This window comes from Saccopteryx leptura, chromosome 1 (assembly GCF_036850995.1).
Source record: "Saccopteryx leptura isolate mSacLep1 chromosome 1, mSacLep1_pri_phased_curated, whole genome shotgun sequence".
In the NCBI taxonomy this organism is placed as follows: Eukaryota; Metazoa; Chordata; class Mammalia; order Chiroptera; family Emballonuridae; genus Saccopteryx; species Saccopteryx leptura.
This window is the reverse complement of record NC_089503.1, coordinates 177,072,523-177,096,016: the sequence shown is the minus strand read 5'-3', so window position 1 is coordinate 177,096,016 and position 23,494 is coordinate 177,072,523. Positions and strand designations below refer to the sequence as shown.

The window sequence follows — 23,494 nt, the reverse complement described above, 5'->3', positions numbered from 1 at the left end:
TCTATTTAATGAAGAGGTCCTATGGTACATCATGTATTTAAAATAATTTAAATTGGTTTAAATATAAGTAAAAACATGGCATTAAGACAACACATTAAAATATCTATAACCAGTTATTTCTGGGTAGTGGAATTATCTTTAAGTTTTTCTTTTTGCCCATATTCTTCCAATATATTTGTATATTCTACTACCAGAAAAATTCATAAAAAGTTTGTTGTTTGGGTTTGTTTTTAATGCTGAAGCAAGCCCAGGTGGTGGGCTTCAGATCTGGTGCCCTGGCACGTCCTTCCATACCAATCGGTGACTATCAGAGGGTGTGCTGCATGACTTGAGGAAGATAACCAGGTTGTAGAAATGACTCCCACTCGGGCATGGATTCTCATGCAGCTGATGAAACAAGCCCACAGGCCCGCATTTCCAAAGCCCTGTACTTAATTTTGTATCTATTTCCTAGAGGAATCCCAGATATCTGTATGAGAGCGAATCTCCCGTTCCCCCGTGTGGGACCATGATGACGTGAAATGTGTCCATTCCCCAGTGTGTGTCTGCAGGATAAAACCTGTTCAGCTTGCCTTTTCCTGTGCTTGCATCATTCTCCTCTAGGCTCGGCTTGTCCTTTGAAAAGGGAAAGGGAGTCCTGTTTCCTAGAGATCCTTGCTTTTTCTGTCTTGCTTTCTCCTTCACCACTTTGGGGCCCCGAGTGCCCCTGTGGCCCTCGGGCTGTCCAGGGTCTCTGTTGCTGCTGTAACTCACCAAGACCTGCTTCATTCTGGCAATTCTCTGATTACAAAGTTGCGTTTCACACACTTATCTACTTGAAAAATTATGTCCTTTCTTTTATTTGTTGCTAGGAAAGCAGTCTGATTAAGCTACATTGGTACAATATAATTCACTTACTTTTGCCTGCTTCCTTCACCATTTTAGATAATAAAACCTTATAAAGATTGGCTTTATCTTTTTTAGAGATTTTATTTGGAGAATGGCATCCATCATGCTATGCGGGTATAGTTGTCTGTTTCAGTCTGTTCACATATCCCCAGCATGTTTTGGGAACCCATGGCTGACAGTTTTATCTCTGCATATTAAAGCTGAAATAGAACAAGACACACACCAGCCCGTCTGGTATATAAGACCAAGTATCACCTGCCCCCAGGTCAGAAGAGGAGCAATAGTGACAGTCTTGCCTTCAGCAAAGGCAGCTAGCTGGAGAACAGTCCGTTTTCCTTACCAGGCACCTCACAGGTTGGATCTTGCAAAGGAAATGTTTTAATATGTAAAAATAATTGTAATTGTTACATTTACATAAATAATTTACAATCTTTGCTTGATTACTGTGCAGATTAGCAATAGATTTTTAATACCCTGAGCCATTGAAATCAGCACCTGAAACGAGAGAAAAGATAGTCACTGGGTGGGTGGCCAGAGCAACAGGACACCGCAGCAACTCCCTGTTTTTTTCTTCTAGTAAAATTGTGCTATTTTTTTTTATAATCAAATAAAAGTGAAAATACACGATATGAACTATGTTTAATTTCAGCATATATCTGTTTATATGTGTTCTATTGAAAATTATTGCCTATTTACTAGGATCATCAACACAACTTTTAAAAATCAGAATTACATCGCCCTGGCTGGTTGGCTCAGTGGTGGAGTGTCGGCCTGGCGTGCAGGAGTCCCGGGTTCGATTCCTGGCCAGGGTACACAGGAGAAGCGCCCATCTGCTTCTCCACCCCTCTCCCTCTCCTTCCTCTCTGTCTCTCTCTTCCCCTCCCGCAGCCAAGGCTCCACTGGAGCAAAGTTTGCTGGGGCGCTGAGGATGGCTCTGTGGCCTCTGCCTCAGGTGCTGGAATGGCTCTGATCGTGCCCCAAGATGGGTAGAGCATCGCCCCCTGGTGGGCATGCCGGGTGGATCCTGGTCGGTTGCATGCGGGAGTCTGTCTGACTGCATGCAAATACAAAAAAAAAAAAATACAAAAAAAAAATAATAATAATCAGAATTGCAGTATACTGTACTTGCACAATTGATCAAAGTTTATACTGTCTTAGATATGAATGGATTAAAAGCATTTTAGCTCTCTAAAAAACATCATTGTTCTCTGTATTTTTTTTTTAACAGAAGGGGATGAACTAGTAGTTCCAGAAACCTCAGATAATAGTCGGAAACAAATGGTTAGAAATATTAACAACAAGCGGCGTTACTCCTTCAGAGTCCCCGAAGAGGAAAGGATGCAACAGAGGAGGTGGGTCATGTGTTTTTGTGGATCATCCGCGCATCTGTGTAGCGTCGGGAGGGCTGTTTGGGTGACAGTACTGTATTTGGGGGGAAATTTGATCTCTGAGAATCTACCGTTCATCTCTGGTGTTAAAAATTGCAATAATGAATGTATATCTCAATATGATTTTAATACTCTCCAAGTTGTGTATAATAGATTGCAGTGCCATATTTTGATTCATTTCTCTAGACTAAACATTTTAAAATATGAGCTTTGTTATAAGATAAACATAGAACCTATCTGTGCATAATTAAACCTGTATATATTTAAACTCTTCAGATTAACTATTCTCTTTATGAGCAAACAGAAATAGTCTTGTAGTATTTCTAGTTACATAGAAAAACATTTCTAAGTGTTACCAATTATTTTAATACATACATAAATGGTCAGAACTATCTGTAAAATAAGGTAGAGCTTCTTCAATATCTCTGTACTTTTTAAAAAGATCCCTCTCTTTTTCCCACAAAAAATTCTAAGGCCTTTTATTTAAAATGTAAAGTGAATCTTATAAGTAAATTTTTAATTGAATATATTCTATTTTCTTTAAATTCTGTTCATATTAACATGATTTCACATTTTTATGAAAAAGTAAAGAATCCTTATAATTTGTTTCTAGAGTTACCTAGATTGATCATAGAAAAAGTATCTAAACAAGTGTTTTTTCTTACAGAGAGATGCTACGAGATCCTGAAATGAGAAATAAATTAATTTCTAACCCAACTAATTTTAACCACATAGCACACATGGGTCCAGGAGATGGAATACAGATCCTTAAAGACCTGCCCATGGTAAGAGAAATGAAGAGTGAATGTGAGTTCGAACATGAATTGGGGTTAAGAGGAGGGGGGCGGGTACATGTGTGTGAGCGTGTAGGTGTATGTGCTTATATACATGTAAGACTTAAAAAGAATATATTAGGATAATGAAGAAATGTTTATTTCAATACATCACAATATATGTAAGATGCAGGATGACATACTTGAGAAAAACATCAAATTTAGACATCTATCAGAAACCAAACACATCAAGTTTTTGTTCATTTGCATACCTTGTTAGCTTATCCCATACACAACTTGGTTACCAAATCATTAAAACTTGACTAAGTCTCAGCAATTTTAGCCTATAGATATTTGACCCTCCCCTCCATCCCAGAGAACCACATTGGCATGGTCATTAATGGTTACCCCTGTCATCTGATTGTGAAATTAACTCTTATCTTTTTCCTTTGCCTGGTCAGTCTTACATAAAACCGTGCAACACGGGAAAACTGTTTTTTGTTGTTTGGTTGGTTTTTAAACAACATAAAGATTGGATTCTTGGACCTATTGTTTAAGATTAAGAATATTAGTGGGCTGTTTATACTTAACATTTCAGTATCACAGTGTTCTTAAACTTTTGAAACTTTAGCAATAGACCCAATTGATCAGTGCTAATTAACACTTTACTATTGCTTCATTTTGGTGCACAAAAAAGAATATAGTTTTCATCGTGTGTATTCCAACAGCATAACAAGAAAAACTTTCAATACATTCTTTTATATCCCACATATCATAGTGTCTTCCTTAAAGGTGAAATAGTTTTAGGACATAGCAATGTTTCTCTGCTTGGTACTTTCCTGCCATTGGGGGAAAATCACTTTGCTAATGTTCCAGAATCTCTTAGACATTCATATATATACCTAAGTAAGTGCACTGAGGGTCAGTGTCAGACTTCAGACATTGTAAGAACCTTTTACGTAGCACATCCCTCCTTACTCTCCTTCTTCTACCGAAAAGAAATCTCTCTTTTATTTTTCAGTTCCAGATAAAGTCCAGGCTTTATTACTAAGCAAATCAAGGTCTCGTAGCATTTCCCAGATTTCATTCTTCACCTGACTTCATGACACATGGCCTTTCAGTCCCTTGGACCTCTTCATTTTTAGTACCGTTGTCACTGAGTTTAACATCCCATGACCACCTCTTTGTTTTATTGTTCTTGTTTTTGTCATTAACACATGACTTTCTCCCTAGCAGGTTTTAATGTTCATTCCGTTCCTTTCATGTTCACTTACCACATAAATACTTTTGTATTTCCAGGACAAGAAGTTGGTGTAAATCTTTGAAACCTGTTCACTTATCCATATACTATTTATTGCATCAAAGATCTTGTGTGTGTGAATTTATGTTTTTTTACAGTAATGTCTTATTTTATTTTCACCTGACTTTCTTCCTTTTACTAGCAAAGGACATAAAAGCTGGGGCTTTTCATAGCTGCCCATTTATTCACTTAGCAAATATTTGTCTACCCAGAACCATGCTTGTCGTGGGGTAGACAATGGTAAACAGAACAGTAATATGCATGTCTGGAAAAAAGAGCAATGCACATGTCCGTATTTGTGTTTATTGAAAAGCTTGTATACTTTGATATAATCTCAGAATTTAGTGTGTTGTTTCTACTGAAATAGAATCACCTGTATTAATGAACTATTTCCAAAAATAAAGATGAATTAATCTAACGTTAACATACGTAAGAAGAGTTTTCAAATACCAAAGCTACATATTATCATCTGAGCAAAGCACATGTACCCCAAACATTTTTATGTTTTATTTCTTCAAATCAGTATTGCTTCATGGGAAATACTTATAAGCTTAGAGAGTTTATTGGATGTATTCGGAAGCTTAATTCTGTTTTATCTTTTATACCAAAATGATACTGAAATAGAGTTGTTTGATTTACGAATGTGGAAGAAATAGTAAGGGGTAAGCGGGCCTTTTTTTTTCTTTAGCTCCTGTATCATATGTGAACCTTTCTTGTGTGTCTTAGTGAGCCAAGAGAATAAAAGCAATTAAAATAAACAGCATGTATGTCTTAGAGTACATACTGTATTTTCTTTAAAGTAAGTTTATTTTATTTTATTTTATTTTTTTCTTTACAGGGACAGAGAGAGAGAGTCAGAGAGAGGGGTAGATAGGCATAGACAGACAGGAACGAAGAGAGATGAGAAGCATCAATCATCAGTTTTTCGTTGTGACACGTTAGTTGTTCATTGATTGCTTTCTCATATGTGCCTTGACCATTGGCCTTCAGCAGACCGAGTAACCCCTTGCTTGAGCCAGCGACCTTGGGTCTAAGCTGGTGGGCATTTCTTATTTTGCTCAAGCCAGATGAGCCCACGCTCAAATTGGCAACCTTGGGGTCTCGAACCTGGGTCCTTGGCATCCCAGTCCAACACTGTCCACTGCGCCACCACCTGGTCAGGCCATGCTGTATTTTCTTTTCTTTTTTTTTTTTTTTAAGATTTAAAGTGGTTTATTCAAATATTCCAATCAATATCTGCATATACAGTTAAATTTAAAATATTATGTAATATATTTCATTTTTTTCCCTCTAAAATGAATCTACTAATGTGGCAGGGATGGATAATTGTCTTGACCTTGGTTCTCAGTTGGGGTGTGAGAGTTGCTGCTCCTCAGTCTCCTCATCTGTGAAACTAGAAGATTGAAACAAATGTTCTCTCAATTCTCAAGCCCCACTGAGCTCTTTTTTTTTTTTTTAATAAATTTTTATTTGAATGGGGTGACATCAATAAATCAGGGTACATACATTCAAAGAAAACATTTCCAGGTTATCTTGTCATTTAGTTCTGTTGCATACCCATCACCCGAAGCGAGATCATCCTCCGCCACCCTCCATCCAGTTCTCTCTGTACCCCTCCCCCTCCCCCTCTCCCTCCTTCCCTCCCCCCACCTCCCCATAGCCACCACACTCCTGTCCATGCCTCTTAGTCTCGCTTTTATGTCCCACCAATGTATGGAATCCTGCAGTTCCTGTTTTTTTCTGATTCGCTTATTTCACCACGCACAATGCTACCAAGACTCCACCATTCCTCTATAAGTGATCCAATGTCACCATTTCTCCTAGCTGAATAATATACCATGGTGTATATGTGCCCCATCTTCTTCATCCAGTCCTCTATTTTTTTTTACAGTGATTAAAAGCCTTTAAGCAAACTCTTGGCCAATACAGCAAGAATCCCTAAAAGAGTAGTGTCCTTAACATGTTCACCAAGTCAAAGTTGGCCCCATCACCATGCCAAATCCCTGAAAAATGCAACCCAACCACAGTTCAGTCTGTTAGGAGCTGTCACAGGGAGCAGGAGTCCAGGAAAGTTCCCCACAGGAAAAGTCCGCATGGCACTGGAATTGTTGTCACCATTCTATATTTTGCAGTTCATGTCCAAGTCCCAATGACCGCTGCTTCTAGCTGGTAATGATTCAGGTAGACTGGAAAAAGCCATTTGCAGCATGCGTGGATATGAAGCTTCTGTTCTCCTCTGCCTGGAGAGTTGAGACCAGGTAGCTTTTTCCTGGAGCTCTGTGACTGTGGCCTGGTAAAGAGAACCTTGGGATACACTAAGCTGGGTGGCAAAGGTAAATTCATAATACAAGTTGGCTAAAGGAGGAAAGAGAGCTCTAAATTAGGAGTAGGTCCCAGCCGCCATGCTGTATTTTCTTGAATCCTTTTTGTAACTTAATATTTTTGTAAGTGGATACTGGTAATAAATGACAAATTTGTCTCCAATTGAATGCAATAATAATATTTTACCTCTAGAAGATTTATTTTTAGCTCATAACATTTCACATGGCCTTTCACCCATTCTTAAAATTGCTAATAAATAAAATTTCTAGCGCAATGACCTCTTAGAGCTTTAAGAAATAATTTTGCCTCTTATGCCTCTTAGAGTCAGAGTTACATTTCTATCCTTTTTTTTTTTGTTTTTGAAAATAACCTAGAAAGTACTGATTTCACTCACTTGTCTAAATTTAAAAGAGTGGCCTACATAGAAGCCTTTCTTTTAAGCCTGCTTAATTTACCAGATTTTTCTAAACAAAGCAAGCTTATCTCAACTCCCAAGAATGTAAATTTGGTCAGCGTTGTCTTCAGCAAGTCACTCAACCTCTGCCTTAAATTCAAGGATTGTAGGATGTTTCCTGGAAGCAGTTGTTCAAGACTGACTCTTCAAAATTCCCATTGGAAAAGGTGAAAAAGTACTGAGTGAAAGTTCCCAAATATTCAGAAGTTGTTTTATCTGAAAAATGAGAGCCTTTGGCTTCACAGGCTTTTTCCTATATCTTTGACTTTTCATTATTATTATTATATTTTAAATTACACCCAGACAAGTAAGAGGAAGATGCTCCCTTATTAAAAACAAATGTTTCCCTTTGGGTATCTAAATAGAGGTAAGCTTTGGCTGCTTAAAGGTACACCAATAATTAGTATATTCCATAGTTGTTGTATTTATTATAGGAAAATAAGAGCAGTAAAAGCAAACCCATCTCACAAATCCATAAAGACCAGAAAATGGTTTTGATTTTCTAAAGACACAATTTCATAACCCTCTGGTGATAGGATGGTTGTCTGTTCACTTTTCTTTTATTATTTCTTCCTTTTTCTCTCCTTAATGTTTTTGTTAGATTTTTGCCGTGTTTTGATTCTGTCAGATACTGAAGTGTAAAGTCTGACAGTCCCCTTGTGACTCTGAAAGTCCATTTTCTACTCGATGATAGTAATATAAAAGAATACTTTTATAAGGTGAATGTTTTGGGGTTTTTTTTTGCAAGTCAGCTATTTAAGTACCAGGTGCAAGAGAATTACAAAATTTAACTCTCTGAGGCCTAAAAGTATTTCATTAGGGATTCTTTCCTGATGTGAGATGCTGACTTCATTTTTCCTACATGCAGTTGTCTGAAATGTTACATGTAACCAGTGAAGCATTTCATCGCCTTATTACCTCTCTCTCCTCTCTGTTGTTTTCATAGCCAGGCTTGCCTTATCCATCCCCTCATCACCACTCCGGTCTGATCTCCTCTCCGATCAACTTTGAGCACATCTATCATATGACTGTCCATTCTGCTGAAAAATTTCTCTCTACTGATTCCATAAACCCTGAATATTCCCCGTCTCTGCGCTCTGTCCCCGGTACACCGAGCTTTATGACTCTAAGGGTATGGACAGCTGAGTCAGGTGTTAACCCTTACTAACCCTGTGTGGGCCCCCTGCCTGGCTTCCTGAGTGGCGCCGCGAGGTGCACGTCCTGTGCCCGTTTCCTCTGGCCTCTTCCTGTCCTGCCAGACTGCTGTTCCTCCCGCCTCCTCCTCCAAGTTCTGTTTTGTTTCTTCTTAAAAGACAAGGACTGTCTGACCAGGTGGTGGCACAGTGGATAGAGTGTTGGACTGGGATGCTAAGGACCCAGGTTCAAGACTCCAAGGTCGCCATTTTGAGCCACGGGCTCATCTGGTTTGAGCAAAACCTCACCAGCTTGAGCCCAAGGTCGCTGGCTTGAGCAAGGGGTCATTCGGTCTGCTGAAGGCCCCCAGTCAAGGCACATGTGAGAAAGCAATCACTGAGAAACTAAGGTGCCGCAACAAAGAATTGATGCTTCTCATCTCTCTCTCTTCCAGTCTGTCTGTTCCTCTCTCTTTCTCTGTCACAAAAAAAAAAAAAAAAAAAAAAAAAAAAAAGACGAGGACTAGGGAGGATGTCAGTTTTATTTTTGAAACTGTATTGGCGTTTTTTCTATGTTTAATAAAGTATTTCTCATCATGGTATTTTCCATTATAGATACCGTGATACGAAATTACCCCCAAGTGAGTCTTTATTCTGTTAAAACAAAAAAGGGATCCCAGAATTTCTGGATTTCTCATACCTTGTTCAGTGGAATTCTTTATATTAATAACATTGAAGTCTGCAGTAGGGCCTCCCCACAATCCAATTTAAATTACAGTACAATCCAAAATACAAAGTATAATGTTATTAATGAATAATAGGAAAAAGTACAAAAAGAAGGTTGTCTCACTCATCTTTGAGTTGCTGATGTGCCTTTAATTCCAACTGGGATCCAAGATACAAGAACTAAATCAGAGAGGGAAAAACACAAACTGGGCTGCGTTCTGAAGGACCAGCCAGGCTCCTGCCATCTGTCTCATCCATCCTGTCTACCCAGCCTCAGGTCTTTGTAACCAGTGGTTTTGCAGTGAGATGGAGCCCAGGTGGCCATTAACACTGAACACCCATATTTCCATCAAGAAATATGTGCTTGGCCCTGGCCAGTGGGCTCAGTGGTAGAGCGTCGGCCCAGTGTGTGGAAGTCTCAGGTTCGATTCCCGGCCAGGGCACACAGGAGAAGCACCCATCTGCTTCTCCACCCCTCCCCCTCTCCTTCCTCTGTGTCTCTCTCTTCCCCTCCTGCAGCCAAGGTTCCATTGGAGCAAAGTTGGCCCGGGCGCTGAGGATGACTCCATGGCCTCTACCTTAGGCGCTAGAGTGGCTCCAGCCACAAAGGAGCAAAGCCCCAGATGGGCAGAGCATCGCCCCCTGGTGGGCATGCTGGGTGGATGGATCCTGGTCAGGTGCATGTGGAACGCCCCCCTGCTCCCTCTCCCCACCGCTTCTCACTTAAAAAAAAAATACAAAAAAAAACCCCCAAAAAACATGCTTATGCTTACAGCTTCAGGGGACATTTTCTCAGGTCAGTTTTAGAGATAAAATGTTTGGGCAACTTGCAAACCAATTTTTCGTAGTGCTATGGCCTAGGAAAATTGAAGCATTAATTTTTTATTTGTAATTATATAGTATATTAAATTTATATATATATGTATTTGTGTCCATATAGCATATTGCTATGTAGCAAATTAATTTTCTAATAAGAAAACTAGCTATGGGTAAGAAGTTTATTTTCTTATTTTATTATAAAATTATTCTAAATATAATGTTTTAAATGTCACTGTCATTGACCTCAAACTATAATGTCATTTAAGTTTCTTAACAAAATAAGATTACTTGTGCTAAAATAAACTTATTTTGGCCCTGGCCGGTTGGCTCAGTGGTAGAGTGTCGGCCTGGCGTGCAGGAGTCCCGGGTTCGATTCCCAGCCAGGGCACACAGGAGAAGCGCCCATCTGCTTCTCCACTCCTCCCCCTCTCCTTCCTCTCTGTCTCTCTCTTCCCCTCCCACAGCCGAGGCTCCATTGGAGCAAAGTTGGCCCAGGTGCTGAAGATGGCTCTGTGGCCTCTGCCTCAGGCGCTAGAATGGCTCTGGTTGCAACAGAGCAATGCCCCAGATGGGCAGAGCATCGCCCCCTGGTGGGCATGCCGGGTGGATCCCGGCCGGGCGCATGCGGGAGTCTGTCTGACTGCCTCCCCGTTTCCAACTTCAGAAAAATACAAAAACAAAAACTAAACTTATTTTGGAAGCAGACTTTTCAAATGTTGCATTCTAGAAGAACGTTGTATAAATCAGTCAAGAATTTTTTATATAAAAAAGATGGTGGAAACGTTACTTATGTTAGTGATTTATAAATAGAAGCACTTCTGTGAGTGGAACTTTTGCCCTGGTCTTAAGCATGTTTGTACATGAAAAAGGATCAATGATCAGGTTAGGTTTCATATCACTTTATGATGAAGTTGAACTTTATTTAGGTGAATGAATGATAAACTGTTTTTGTTTTGTTTTTGTGTATTTTTCCGACAAAACCTATCTTCTGTATATCCTTTTATTATTTCAACATTCAGTGTTAGCAAAGAACTGGTTTGTTTTCCTAGGCCTATTTCATGTGTCTGTTGCAGGATAGGTTTGTTTCATAGGGAAGGACAGCACATGGTGTGTTGAGGCTGGTAGAGAAGCATAGAGACGGAAAGGGGGAAACCGACCCCCCCCCTTTGCGCTTTCCTTTGCTGCCCTGGGTGCATGTCGCTGGCGTCCTACAGGGCTGCTCCTGGATGTGTGAATGTTGAAATGTTAGCACTGACTGTTTTCTTCAAAATATATTATTTTCTTGGAGAAAAAAAAAAAGGTAAAGCATTTGCTTTAAGCAACTAATATAGTAAGAATTACACAGACTTTGCAAATTTGATACATGAACCAAAATGGCTGTTGTTGAATTTGGGGCCAGCCAGCCAGACATCTTCACTATGTGTAATTCTCCAAAATGTGAGGAGTTTTCAGGTGATGTTAGTGTATGTTTTGTGGGGCTGGCTTTGGCCCTGCGTTAGTTACTTTGTCATAACCTTCTCTAGATGTCAGCCCTGACACCTCTTCTGGTCTGAAAAGGTTGGGGTCGCCAAGGAGGCCACAGGCTGGCATTCTGGGCCATTTTCAGACAGCTTGTCCCACACCCCCACCTCTCGAGGTGTGTGTGACTTTCAGATCGCCTGTGGCCCATTTTCCTACCTTGGACACCAGAATCATTCTCTAAATAGGTGAAACTTTCCAACCAGTATTCCAAAGTGACCATATTTCCCCATGTATAAGACACTCCCATGCATAAGATCCAACTTAATTTGGGGGCCTGAAATTTGAAAAAGAAAATTACATAAAGTTATTGAACTCAAGTTTTACTCATTGTAAAATTTATACAACTCCTCATCACTGTCAAAACTTCCATCCACTAGCTTGTCCTCACCTGAGTCTGATGACGAATCACTGTCTTCAACAATGAGCGCCAAAAAAAGGCGGGAAACGCAAGTAAAAAACTACAACCACTGTATAAGACTTACCCAGTTTTTAGATCCCGAATTTTTTGGGAAAGGGTGCGTCTTATACGTGGGGAAATATGGTCAATCACTTCACATAAGCTGTGATTGCCAACGTCATGTTTAGGGCTCAACACTGCTGTTTGTGTGGAGCACTGAGGCCGCCTGGTGACCGGGGACATGAATATGCAGATGGCATGTTGAGCATCACACCAATGAAAGAGTAACTTGAAAGAGTACTTTTAACTGATATGCCTCCAGATGAGCCCTTTGAGCTGTTGAGTTATCCTGAGCAAATACGAGTCCCATGCACAGGAAAAGCTGCTTAACTGATCTGCAAATGTCTGTGTAATTCTGCCACTCAGTGTCACTTCTAACCAAGTAACTGTCACTTACTGTTCTCACAACAAAAACACATTTCTTACTTTCAGTAAGTATAAGGATAAGCACTTGCTGGGCTGAGGGTTACTGCTTTAACCTTGGTGCTAGTGCTGTTGTGGGTAGGAGGGATTGATTCTATGGGTTCCTCAGTCTGTATCACTCTAGTTAAGAACATTTGGTTTCTTGAAGTTATAGTGACATCTCTGCAGATAATCAGTTTCTCTCTAGCTGAAGAATTTCTTTTTTTGTTTTCAGAACCCTCGGCCTCAGGAAAGTCGGACAGTATTCAGTGGCTCAGTCAGTATTCCGTCTATGACCAAGTCCCGCCCTGAGCCCGGTCGCTCCATGAGCGCCAGCAGTGGCCTGTCGGCAAGTAAGTGGTTCCCTGCGGGAGGCACGGTGGCAGCCATGTGCTGCCTGCGCACCCACGGCCTGACCAGTGGTGCTGTAGAGCATGATGGTGGGTGACCTGGAGCAAATGAAGAAGGTTCAGGGATAGAGTACCCAGGGGCTCCTGCTGGAGGCGAATCATGTTGAGAAGAACTAGGGAAGTCCTACCATTCCAGGGCTGAAGTCACGTCTAGTCCTGTTGGGGTAGTTACAGAGAAAGCCAGTGTGGCTGCCTGGTGGGGGCAGGGCATGATGGGAGATAGGCAAGAGTGAGATCAGGAAAGGGCTTAGAGACAAGGTAAGACTTAAAACAAATTTTTTTTAACTGAAAGATAAGCTATTGAAAAGTTTTAAGTAGGGAGGGACCTAGGCCCTATTTGCATTCTTAAAGAGACTCCTCAGGCTGCCCAGGGGAGCCTGAGCCAGAGGCAGACAGGCTAGCAGGTTGGGAGAAGAGGAGGGAGCTGCAGGTAGACCACATGGGAACATCACAGCTCCAGTTGTGGGCAGGCTGGGAGCCGAGTTTAAGGCAACATGGAGACTTCCTGCGGGAGCAGGCCGTGTATCTGCATTGCCACCCTCCAAGGTTGGAGGGCTGGAGGACATGCAAGCCTGTGCAGGGTCTGAAGGCTGGAGAAACATGAGCCCCTTAGAGTAACTGACAGAAGGCTGGGGACAGAGCCAAGAATATATATACCCTTTGCCACAAAAGCAAGAAAGGATTCATGATTCATCCAGTAACCATTTTTAAGGGCCCATTAGACATCAGCTCTACTGTCCAGGTACAGGATCAAACCACATGACCAATTACCTGCTGTCAGGGGGCCCAATTTTTATCATTAGCCTTTTTTTTTAAAATTAATTTTAATGGGGTGACTGATAAATCAGGGTACATATGTTCAGAGAAAACATCTCTAGGTTATTTTGACATTTGCTTATGCTGCGTTCCCATCACCCAAAGTCCAATTGTCTTCTGTCACCTTCTAACAGGTTTTCTTTGTGCCCCTCCCCTCCCTCTTCTCCCCCCCCACCCTGTAACCCCCACACTCTTGATCATGTCTCTGAGTCTCATTTTTATGTCCCATCTATGTATGGATTCATATAGTTCTTAGTTTTTTCTGATTTACTTATTTCACTCCGTATAATGTTATCAAGGTCCATCCATGTTGTTGTAAATGATCCGATGTCATCTTCTTATGGCTGAGTAGTATTCCATAGTATATATGTACCAAAGCTTTTTAATCCACTCATCCACTGACGGACACTTGGTCATTAGCCTTTTTTTTTTTAAACTCTGACCTGCGGCATGTCTTTTTTTGTCCTGTGCAAAACCCTGAGCTGAGGGATGGGAGGGAGGACCAGCCATGCTCTGTCGTGGACTTGTGTCCACTGCGGCCCAGCAGCAGCTCTTCAGTGGGCAGGAAGTGGAGGAAGGTGTGTCCAAAGATGCTGTGTCCCTGCATAAAGGCACACAGGATGCTGACAGCTGCATACCTCAGAGTGAGGGCTGTGAACACAAGCAGTGTGTCTGGTTTAAGAAATTCCAATTTCCTCTCTCTGAATTCACGGAGAGATCTTTGGGAGTTCCTGGATTATATGCTCTGATTGTCAAGTCATCATGGTAGCTTCGCATTTGGGGAAGACTTCTTGGCCATGGACTGCTTTTCTGTCACTTGCTCAGAAGTAGCATGGCATTGGCTTAGACCAGGGAATATAACCCAAACTGTACCAGTCACAGCTGTAGTGAAACCGTCTCACCTCCCCACAGCTGAGCTGTGAGAGGACCAGATTGCACTAAAGGCAGTTTCACACTGATAAGTCATCCAAGCAAAAAGCATCCGTTGCCTTGTTTTCTTGAAGTTGGAGTCGAAGCTTCCTGAAGCCAGTCAAGTTTCCTCTCCCGTTTGTTGTTCATGTGCAAACACTGATGTCAGCACACATCCTGTGCCCAGCTGCCAGGGGCACCATGGACAGGGCCTCACCGGGCAGGTCCTCCTGTGTTCATGAAGACTTGGTATTCCTGTGGTCATTGGTACATATACTTTACACGGTCATTTTGACATTTTTGGATTTTTTTTTTTTTTTTTAGATTTTATTCATTTTTAGAGAGAGAGAGAAGAGGGGAGTAGCAGGAAACATCAACTCCCATGTGCCTTGACCAGGCAAACCCAGGGTTTCAAACCAGCAACCTCAGTGCTCCAGATCAACACTTTATCCACTGTACCACCATAGGCCAGGCCTTGAATTCTTAATGTAAAAAAAAAAAACTATATTGGAATTTGTTAAACCAGCAAAAAGTTGAAACAGTCACAATTTACATATTATCTAATAATCGTACAAAACCCTCAGCCATGGTTTGATATTGAGGCTCAACAAGATTAAACCACTTTTTTTTTTTTTTTAACAGAGATAGAGAGTCAGAGAGAGGGATAGGTAGAAACAGACAGCAACAGAGAGAGATGAGAAGCATCAATCATCAGTTTTTCGTTGCGACACCTTAGTTGTTCATTGATTGCTTTCTCATATGTGCCTTGACCATGGGCCTTCAGCAGACCGAGTAACCCCTTGCTGGAGCCAGCGACCCTGAGTCCAAGCTGGTGAACTCTGCTCAAACCAGATGAGCCCACGCTCAAGCTGGCGACCTCGGGGTCTCGAACCTGGGTCCTCCGCATCCTAGTCCGACACTGTATCCACTGCGCCACCGCCTGGTCAGGCTAAACCATTTTTAAGCAAGAATTAAAAAATAATAGGAAATGCTAAGAGCTTTAAATACTAACAGTGAGGCCCTGACCAGTTGGCTCAGTGGTAGAGCATTGGCCCCATGTATGGAAGTCCCGGATTCATTTTCTGGTCAGGGTGCATTGAGAAGCAACCATCTGCTTCTCCACCCTTCCCCCCACCTTTCTATCACTGTTCTCCTCCCTTAGCTGAGGCTTAGTTAGGTTCAAACAAAGTTGGCCCCAGGCACTGAGAATGGCTCTTTGGCTTTGGCCTCAAGGGGTTAAAATAGCTAGATTACCAAGCAGCTGAGCTGCAGCCCCGCTGGGCAGAGCATCTACTGGGTGGATCCTGGTCAGGGCGCATGTGGGAGTCTGTCTCTACCTCCCTGTCGCTCTCAATAAAAAAACAAAAAACGCCCCAATGTTTCCAAGGTGTTTTTTTGTCATCCTTTGTTTTTCCTCTGAACGATGCTAGTCTCCTTCTTACGTGTCCAAACTTAAAGATCAAAATAGAGTGTGATTTTAAAGGAAGTCACCTCATTTTTGTATCTTGGGCTTTTTGCTCTATAGAATAAAATTGCTTATGTTTGTTTATGAGACTTCTCTAGAAGTGAGGTGACAGGCATCGAGTGGGATGTGTTCTTTTCTCCATCATTTAGCATGTTTTCGAGCACCTGCCCTGTGCCAGGTCCTGTGCTGCCCTAGCGCGGCACAGACTGTCCGTCCATTAGGGGAGCGCGGGCACGTGGTTGCGGCAGAGCAGTGTGAGCGCAGTGAAGGAGGGTGGGTTGCTGCGGGTGCTCCGAGCGGTGGGGGGAACTCCCTACAGCACAGATTTTTAGTGGGACCTGGGAACTGTCCAGCAAGCAGGGCAGTCCCAGCAGGGCCAGCGAGTGTGAAGTCAGGTGGCCTTGAGGGTGCTGCCCCCTCACCAGCGTCCCTGAGGTGGCTCCCTGGGGCAGGAACAGCCGAGCAATTGCTGGGCTTTGGGTTGAGCTCAGGAGCCAGGAGAATGCGCACTGTCCATTACTGGAGGACTCTAAACCAGGGAGGATGGCCCGGGTCCGTGGGAAGGAGGGCTTGTCATCACCTTCAGCATGTGCCAAGTTTTATCTAAGTGATGTGTACTGTAGGGTCATCCACGCAGAATGGCAGTGCGTTAAAGAGAGAATTCTCCGGTGGAAGCTACAGTGCAAAGCGCCAGCCCCTCCCCTCCCCCTCAGAGGGCTCCCTGTCTTCCGGAGGCATGGACCAAGGAAGCGAGGCCCCGGCCAGGGACTACGACGGAGAGGTGAGTTCCGACTTCTCACAGCGTGTGCATGAACATCACCTACGTCTCTAAAGGCCCTCAGAGAGGACCATGTTTCTTACACAGTGTGCCTCTTAGCTCAGAACAGGAGCTTTGTCCCGACAGTCAAGTCACATCAGGTCATTTGCTCAGGGTGGCTGGCGGTGGGACCAGTGGTCCCCTGAGCCCCGCCTGCCCCTCTGCTTGTCATCAGTGTCTTCCTTTGTGCCTTACAGGACTCTGATTCTCCGAGGCATTCCACAGCTTCCAACAGCTCCAACCTGAGCAGCCCTCCCAGCCCAGTGTCTCCACGAAAGACCAAAAGCCTCTCTTTAGAGAGCACTGACCGCGGGACCTGGGACCCATGAACTGCTTCAGCCCTCAGATCAGCCCAGAGCTGCTTCCCTCTCTCGGCCCCTCCCCTCCCCTCGGTCTCCCCCCACCCCACACTCCCACCTCTGCCTGAACCCGCCAGGGCTGGCAGAGGCAGCAGCAGGTGGGGACACCCTCGCCCTCGGCTCATAGGCAGACTTCCATGGAACAGCTTAGCTTCCTACAGATTTCATTTCAGACACTTAGAGTTGCTTTCCATACTGTTTTACCCCTTCCAAAAAAGGTAGCTAAAGTAGATGACACAGATATAACGCTAAGAATCAGATTAGACACACTTGGTTCTCACAGTGGCGTCTCACTGTCGTCCTAAGACAGCACATGGGTTCCCTGTGGGTCCTGGGGCTGCACGCCAAGCTCATCTGGCCCCCACAGTGAATGCCGACCTGATTGTTGCCAGTAAATCCTTATTAACTAAAGCAATGCATATTTTACTACAATACAGAGTTTAAATAAATACACAAATATAGACGTTAAATACTGAATGTATATAGTAAAAGCATCTTGTATTCAATGAAAGATGAATGCATATATAAGAGAGATCATTTAATTTAAAGAAGTGTGTTGTATCTTGTCTGTTTTCCAGCTAATTTAAAGGGTAGAAGGGCCTCCAGCTGACACTTCTGGAGGGAGAGCTAGAGTCGTCAGGATTCCCGTGGCGCGTGTTCTCTCGGGAAACTGGTGCAGGCCCCGTGCCCAGGGGCGGCAGGAACGCACAGGCTCGGCTTCCTGGGTTTGGGGTACGACCCAGGCACCAGACTTGTAACATTTAAGCAGCAGGCAAATCTCCTCCTGTCCCAGACATTTCCTTCTCTGGTAGGATTTCAGCCACACTTCTCATTTCCATAATGTGGCACCGCTGAGTGCAGGAACTTAGTTTTGTTACCTTCTGATCCCTCCGTCTGATGCAGGCATGCCAGGCTTCTGAAGAGCTGTAAAACAGCGGTTCTCAACCTGTGGGTCGCGACCCCGGCGGGGATCAAATGACCAAAACACGGGTCGCTTAAAGCCTTTGGAAAATACATATTTTCCGCGACCCACAGGTTGAGAACTGCTGCTATAAAAGGTCATGGAAGTGCTTTTTTTTTTTTTTTTTTTTTTTTTTTTTGCTGAGCTGACCACGTCCCTCCTGAGTGGCAGTGAGGTATGTCCCCAGCTGGGTGGGCCTCTCAGGGAGGAGTCATTTTGAGTGTGGTGCCAGTTTCCTCAGTGAGATAGGCCTGGGAAAGGGGGTTAATTTCCAAATAATACAAAGCCTCAAATGCAAGGACTTGAACAGCCTTAACCAAATACTCTTTTCCACAGCCAGTGGGAAGTGCGTGCTCGCCCCATGCGTGGGCAGCAGGTGCCCATGCAGCCAGTGAGCCCTCCCCCTCTCCTTCCTCTTTGTCTCTCTCCTCCCCTCTGGCAGCCAAGGCTCCATTGGAGCAAAATTGGCCAGGGCACTGAGGACGGCTCCATGGCCTCTGCTCACCTTGGCCGCGGCCGGCCGACAGCTCTCCTCCCTCCTTGGCTCTGGCGGGCTCAGCTTTGGGTTCCTGCATTTCCATCACCACAAGGAGATAGATGCGGAACCAGGAGACCTGACTTCTCCAGTCATTTCACCGCTTAGCGCGAGTAGAGAAAGACAGAAATAAACATGTCTCATGGGATTAAAATTCTCCTCTTTTTCTTTTCATCTAAATTTATCTGAGAACTAGAAACAGGATTTTTTCCTCTCCTTTGAACTTAAGCTGAAGGAAAGTTTTCCTGCAGCTGCTGGTCCGAACCACAAAGTGTGAGAGCTGTCCATCACCCCGAGTTCCTGCCCTCAGCAGGAACTTCCTACCGTGGCCGTGGCTGCAGGGAGCTATTTCCAGGTCAATGCTGCTCTCTGGCGGCCAGTGAGGTTCAGTAATGGAAGCAGGGATCCTGTTTGGGGGTTATATTGCAGGTTACAGTAGGGAAGTTAAAAGTAATGGCAAGCTTTGACATTTAGGCATTCTGGAGTCAGTATTTGCTCAGATTTGACTGTTTTCCTTTGGCTGGCCATAACTTCACCGTTCTAATCCAGAGCTTTTTGCTTTTGGAAAAGAAATTTGTAAAAATATTTTGTGCCTCTGGTATCAAGGTCAGACCTTGAGTTCGGTTATTGCCATGACTCTGGTAGCTCCTTGACCTTGGCATTTCCCAGGACTAGAGGGAACCAGCCAGTCAGCCAGTGACTCAGTCCCTGTGGCCAGCCCCCCCTTCCCCTCCATCCTTTCCCCCTCACCCCTTCTTTTCCCTGGGACTCTACAGTAAACCATTGGTTTATCTCTGACCACTAGTAAATTTTTGTTGCCTGTAGGTGCTTGCTTTTTAAAGGATGCTTTTAGGGTCCAATTATAACTACCTGAAGTCGGGACTTCACTCCAGAATCATAGCCTTCAGCCTCCCAGGAGGACAGATGGAAGCGCTTGCTCTGCGGAGCACGCAGGGTACATGTTGCTTCTAACCAGTGGAGTACAACACGGGTTTCCCGTCTTTCCACAGCAATCGTAAGTGGTCTTACCAATCGTAATTAGAGTCTACCAAATTAGGTCTTATCAAATCTGATTAGATTCTAATAGCAGATCTTGGGAAGAAACACTGGCAGGGGTAATGGTTTTGAGGGGATTCCCAAAATATTGATCATCTGACTGGTCTTATCACCAGTGTGGAGCAAAGACCTTTTGAGGCTTCTGAGAATAATCTGGAAAGATGGGGGATGAGTGACCATGCAGAGGGCACGGGAAGATCTTGCGAGGTCATCCCTTGTGTTTGTGGAGGACATTTAAGCAGGTGTATGGCAGCAGAAACTCACTTCTCCTCTCAGTAGAAAGGAAAATAATTGAAGTGGCATTTCTGGCATAGTCTGTGTTGGGATTGGTGCTCTCTATGTCTAGCCAGTTTGTCATCCGCCCTTGAATTCTAACTTAATCCTGTCATGTGCTTTGGGTGTATGGAATTATATATATACACATATATATTTCTTTTTGCCAAAAATGGAAGCCTTCCTTCTTAACAAATGATTAGTCAAGATTTCACTTCTTTAATTATGTGTGTATGCACATTCCCGCACCCTACCACTTAATGACTTAGGCACTTTCCCATGGAGCAGCTAAATCCCAGGCTATAAGACACAACTAAAAAAGGGTCATCTCTAGATTTCCAAGCAATTCTTGTACCCAAGCTTCAGGGAAGAATCTGAAATTCCTATTATGTTTACAGCAACAATCTAGCATTCCCCGGCTGGCGCTCAGCCTTTCTCTGCCTTCCATATGTTTAGAATCACGTCGTTTTGTTACTCGGTGGCCACATCTACTTCTGTGAAAGACCAGTTGCATTTATACGGACTCTCAGGTATCGGTAGAGAAGAGCCAGAACAGGGTTAGGTGGACATCCCTACCCCCACGTACAGCGGGGCCCTTCGCTGGCCTGTGACAGTGGTCACACTGGTCTCAGCTGGGCAGGGGCTGGGAGAGCTCACCATCCACTTTCTGGACAGAGTGGCACTCCCAGCAGCAGTCACACTTTGCCACTGTCCACATCCACTGAGCACAGCAGAGAAGTAAGGGGCATTTCGCTCCCCCCTCCCCGGCCCCAGCCCACCTCTGGCCAGCAGGCCCAGCTCCCCTCCTTCCCAGGGCCAGGCGAGAAAGCTTCATTTCCGGGGAAAATTGACAAAAACAAATCAACCCTGAATTTTCGTGAAAACAAAATGACCTACCTTTTTATTTGATAGTGTAATATGTAATATCATTTGTTTTTATAAAATTTTTAGGGTTTTTTCTCACTGTAATATTATTGTACAGTTTTGCATGGCCTAGGTGTAATCATTATTTTTTGTTGTTTAGAGTATAATGCTGACAATTACGTGTGTATGTAAGGGAAAAGATCTTGCTTTGCCCTCTTCTCACTCATTTCATTTCGTTTGGTTTTATGCCCCAATGTCTTAGGGAACTTTATAAGAGATTCTCTGCTACCAAACAATGGCGTGGATTCTTTCGCACAGAAATATTTAAGGTGGAATAGTAAAAAATGTAACAAAAGACTCCTCGCCAATATTTTATGTTGGTATCACTTAATATTAACCAGACTTTGATGTATTGCAATAAAACAGGGAACTGTTAGAATTGAGTATTTTGTCTTTCTTTTTCCTAATTAAGAAGTCTGAGGAATGGAGAAAAGGTGACGGACTCTTTCCTCTTACGGGGTCCTGCTTCGAGCTTGTCCCCTCCTTGGGCTGGCTTCCTCCCTACACTTGGAAAGACATGGAGTTAGTTTAATCCAGGGCTTTCTTAGGTCCTTCAGTAGCTCAGATAAGGATTGTGCTCGGTTCTTTTGAAGCTGCAGCTCCCCTCTTCTGGTCAAAACTCCCTACCTAGCACCTGTGTCGGACTGCAGGGCCAGGGTGCTTCCATAGCCTGGCTATTATTAGTAGCGCTGCAATTAATGTAAGGGAGTATATATTCTTTCAAATTAGTGTTTTGGATTTCTTTGAATAAAAACCCAGAAGTGGAACTGCTGGATAGTATGGCAGCTGTATTTTTAATTTTTTGAGCAACCTTCATACTGTTTTCCATAGTAGCTGCACTAATTTACAATCCCACCAACAGTTTACAAGGGTTCCCTTTTATCCACATCCTTGCCAACCCTTGTTTGTTGCTTTACTGATAGCCATTCTGACAAGTATGCATTGATATCTCATTGTGGTTTTAATTTGCATTTCTTTGATGATAGTGATGTTGTGCATCTTTTCATGTGTATATTGGCCATTTGTATGTCCTCTTTGGAGAAGTAAGTGTCCATTTAGGTCTTCTGTGCATTTTTTTTTAATTTTTATTTATTGATTTTAGCGAGAGAGGACAGGAGGGAGGGAGGGAAGGAGGAGGGAGGGAGAGAGAGCGAGAGAGAGAGAGAGAGAGAGAGAGAGAGAGAGAGAGGCTGGAAACATTGTTCTGAATGTCTGAATGTGCCTTGAGATCCAACCGGCAACCTCTGCTCTGGGAGATGCTCTAACCGAGCTGCCCCAGTGGGGCATCCTCTGCACATTTTTAATCAGATTGTTTTTTTGATATTAAGTTCCTTATATATTTTGGATTTAAGCCCTTATCAGATAGATCACTGGTGAATATCTTCTTCAATTCATTGCTTTATCTTTTTGTTTTATTAATGATTTCCTTCACTGCACAAACAGTTTTTAGTTTGATGTTGTCCCATTTGTTTTTGTTTACCTTACCCAAGGAGATATATCCAAAAAGATATTGCTAAGAGTGAGGTTAAAGAGCTGACTGCTACCAGGGAGAGTGATGCTCCCACTTTTTTTTTTTTTCTCAAAATTTCTTTGGCTATTTGGGGTTCCACATAAATTTTAGGATTATTCTAATTCTGAAAATGCCATTGGTATCTTAATAGGGACTAGACTATATTGAATCTATAGATTGCTCTAGATAGTAAAGACATTTTAACAATATTAATTCTTCCAATCCATGACCACAGTATATCCTTCCATTTATTTGTACCTTCTTTAATTTCTTTCTTCAGTGTCATATAGTTTTCAGAGTGCAGATCTTTTCACTTCTTTGGTTAAATTTCTTTGTGGGGGCCCTGGCCGGGTGTCTCAGTGGATAAAATGTCATTCTGGTGTAGCAAGGTCACAGGTTCAATCCCCAGTCAGGGCATGTATGAGAAGCAGATATCTTTGGTTTTGGTATCAGGGTAATGCTGGCTTCACAGAGTAAGTTTGGAAGCATTCCTTCCTCGTCAATTTTTTTTAATAGTATAAGTATTAATTTTTCTTTATTTGATTAGCATTCACCTGTGAAGCCACCTGGTCCTGGACTTGCATTTATTGGGAGTTTCTTTATTGCTGCTTCAACTTCATTACTGATAATTGGTGTGTTTAGATTTTTTATTTCCACCTATAGCCATAACCACCCTGAATGTGCCTGATCTGATCTCAGAAGCTAAGCAGGGTTGAGCCTGGTTAGTATTTAGATGGGAGATTTTGTATTTTGGTTCAGTCTAGTAAGGTCATAAATTTTCTAGAAATTTATCTACAATATTTCTTATAGATTGTCAACTTCGTTGGCATGTAATTATTCACAGCAGTCTTTATTCTTTGTACTTTGGTGGTATAGGTTGTAATTTCTCTTTCATTTATAATTTTATTTGGACTTTTTTTCCTTGATGAGCTTCACTAAGTTTTCACATTTATCTTTTTTTTTTTATTACTTATTCATTTTAGAGAGAGAGAGAGAGAGGGGAGGGAGGGAGGGAGGGAGGGAGGAGCAGGAAGCATCAACTCCCATATGTGCCTTGACCAGGCAAGCACAGGGTTTCAAACCGGTGGTGACCTCAGCATTCCAAGTGGAGTGCTTTATTCACTGCGCCACCACAGGCCAGGCCTTACTTATCTTTATCTTTTAAAGAATTAGCTCTGTTTTATTGATTTTATTGTTTTTTAAATTTCTATTTAAATTTCTGCTGCAATCTTAACTATATTCTTTCGTTTACTTTGGGTTTGTTCTTTTTCTAGTT

At 42.8% G+C, this 23,494-nt stretch overlaps 1 protein-coding gene across 8 annotated transcripts in view; it reads left to right on the top strand.

The window, feature by feature from the left end:
* CDC42BPA (CDC42 binding protein kinase alpha) overlaps positions 1–21,091 on the top strand; it is a 230,502-nt gene extending 209,411 nt beyond the window's left edge. For 7 of the 8 annotated variants that reach the window (XM_066381642.1, XM_066381622.1, XM_066381611.1 and 4 more), the window contains 5 exons: positions 2,117–2,240; positions 2,944–3,061; positions 12,419–12,536; positions 16,407–16,564; positions 16,798–21,091. In XM_066381642.1, coding sequence (XP_066237739.1) covers positions 2,117–2,240; positions 2,944–3,061; positions 12,419–12,536; positions 16,407–16,564; positions 16,798–16,929 — 650 coding nt within the window. In that variant the 3' untranslated portion in view covers positions 16,930–21,091. Of the gene's footprint in view, positions 1–2,116; positions 2,241–2,943; positions 3,062–8,071; positions 8,258–12,418; positions 12,537–16,406; positions 16,565–16,797 lie in introns of all 8 variants that reach the window. The other variant, XM_066381650.1, reaches the window with a different exon arrangement.
* Positions 21,092–23,494: the final 2,403 nt, after the last annotated feature.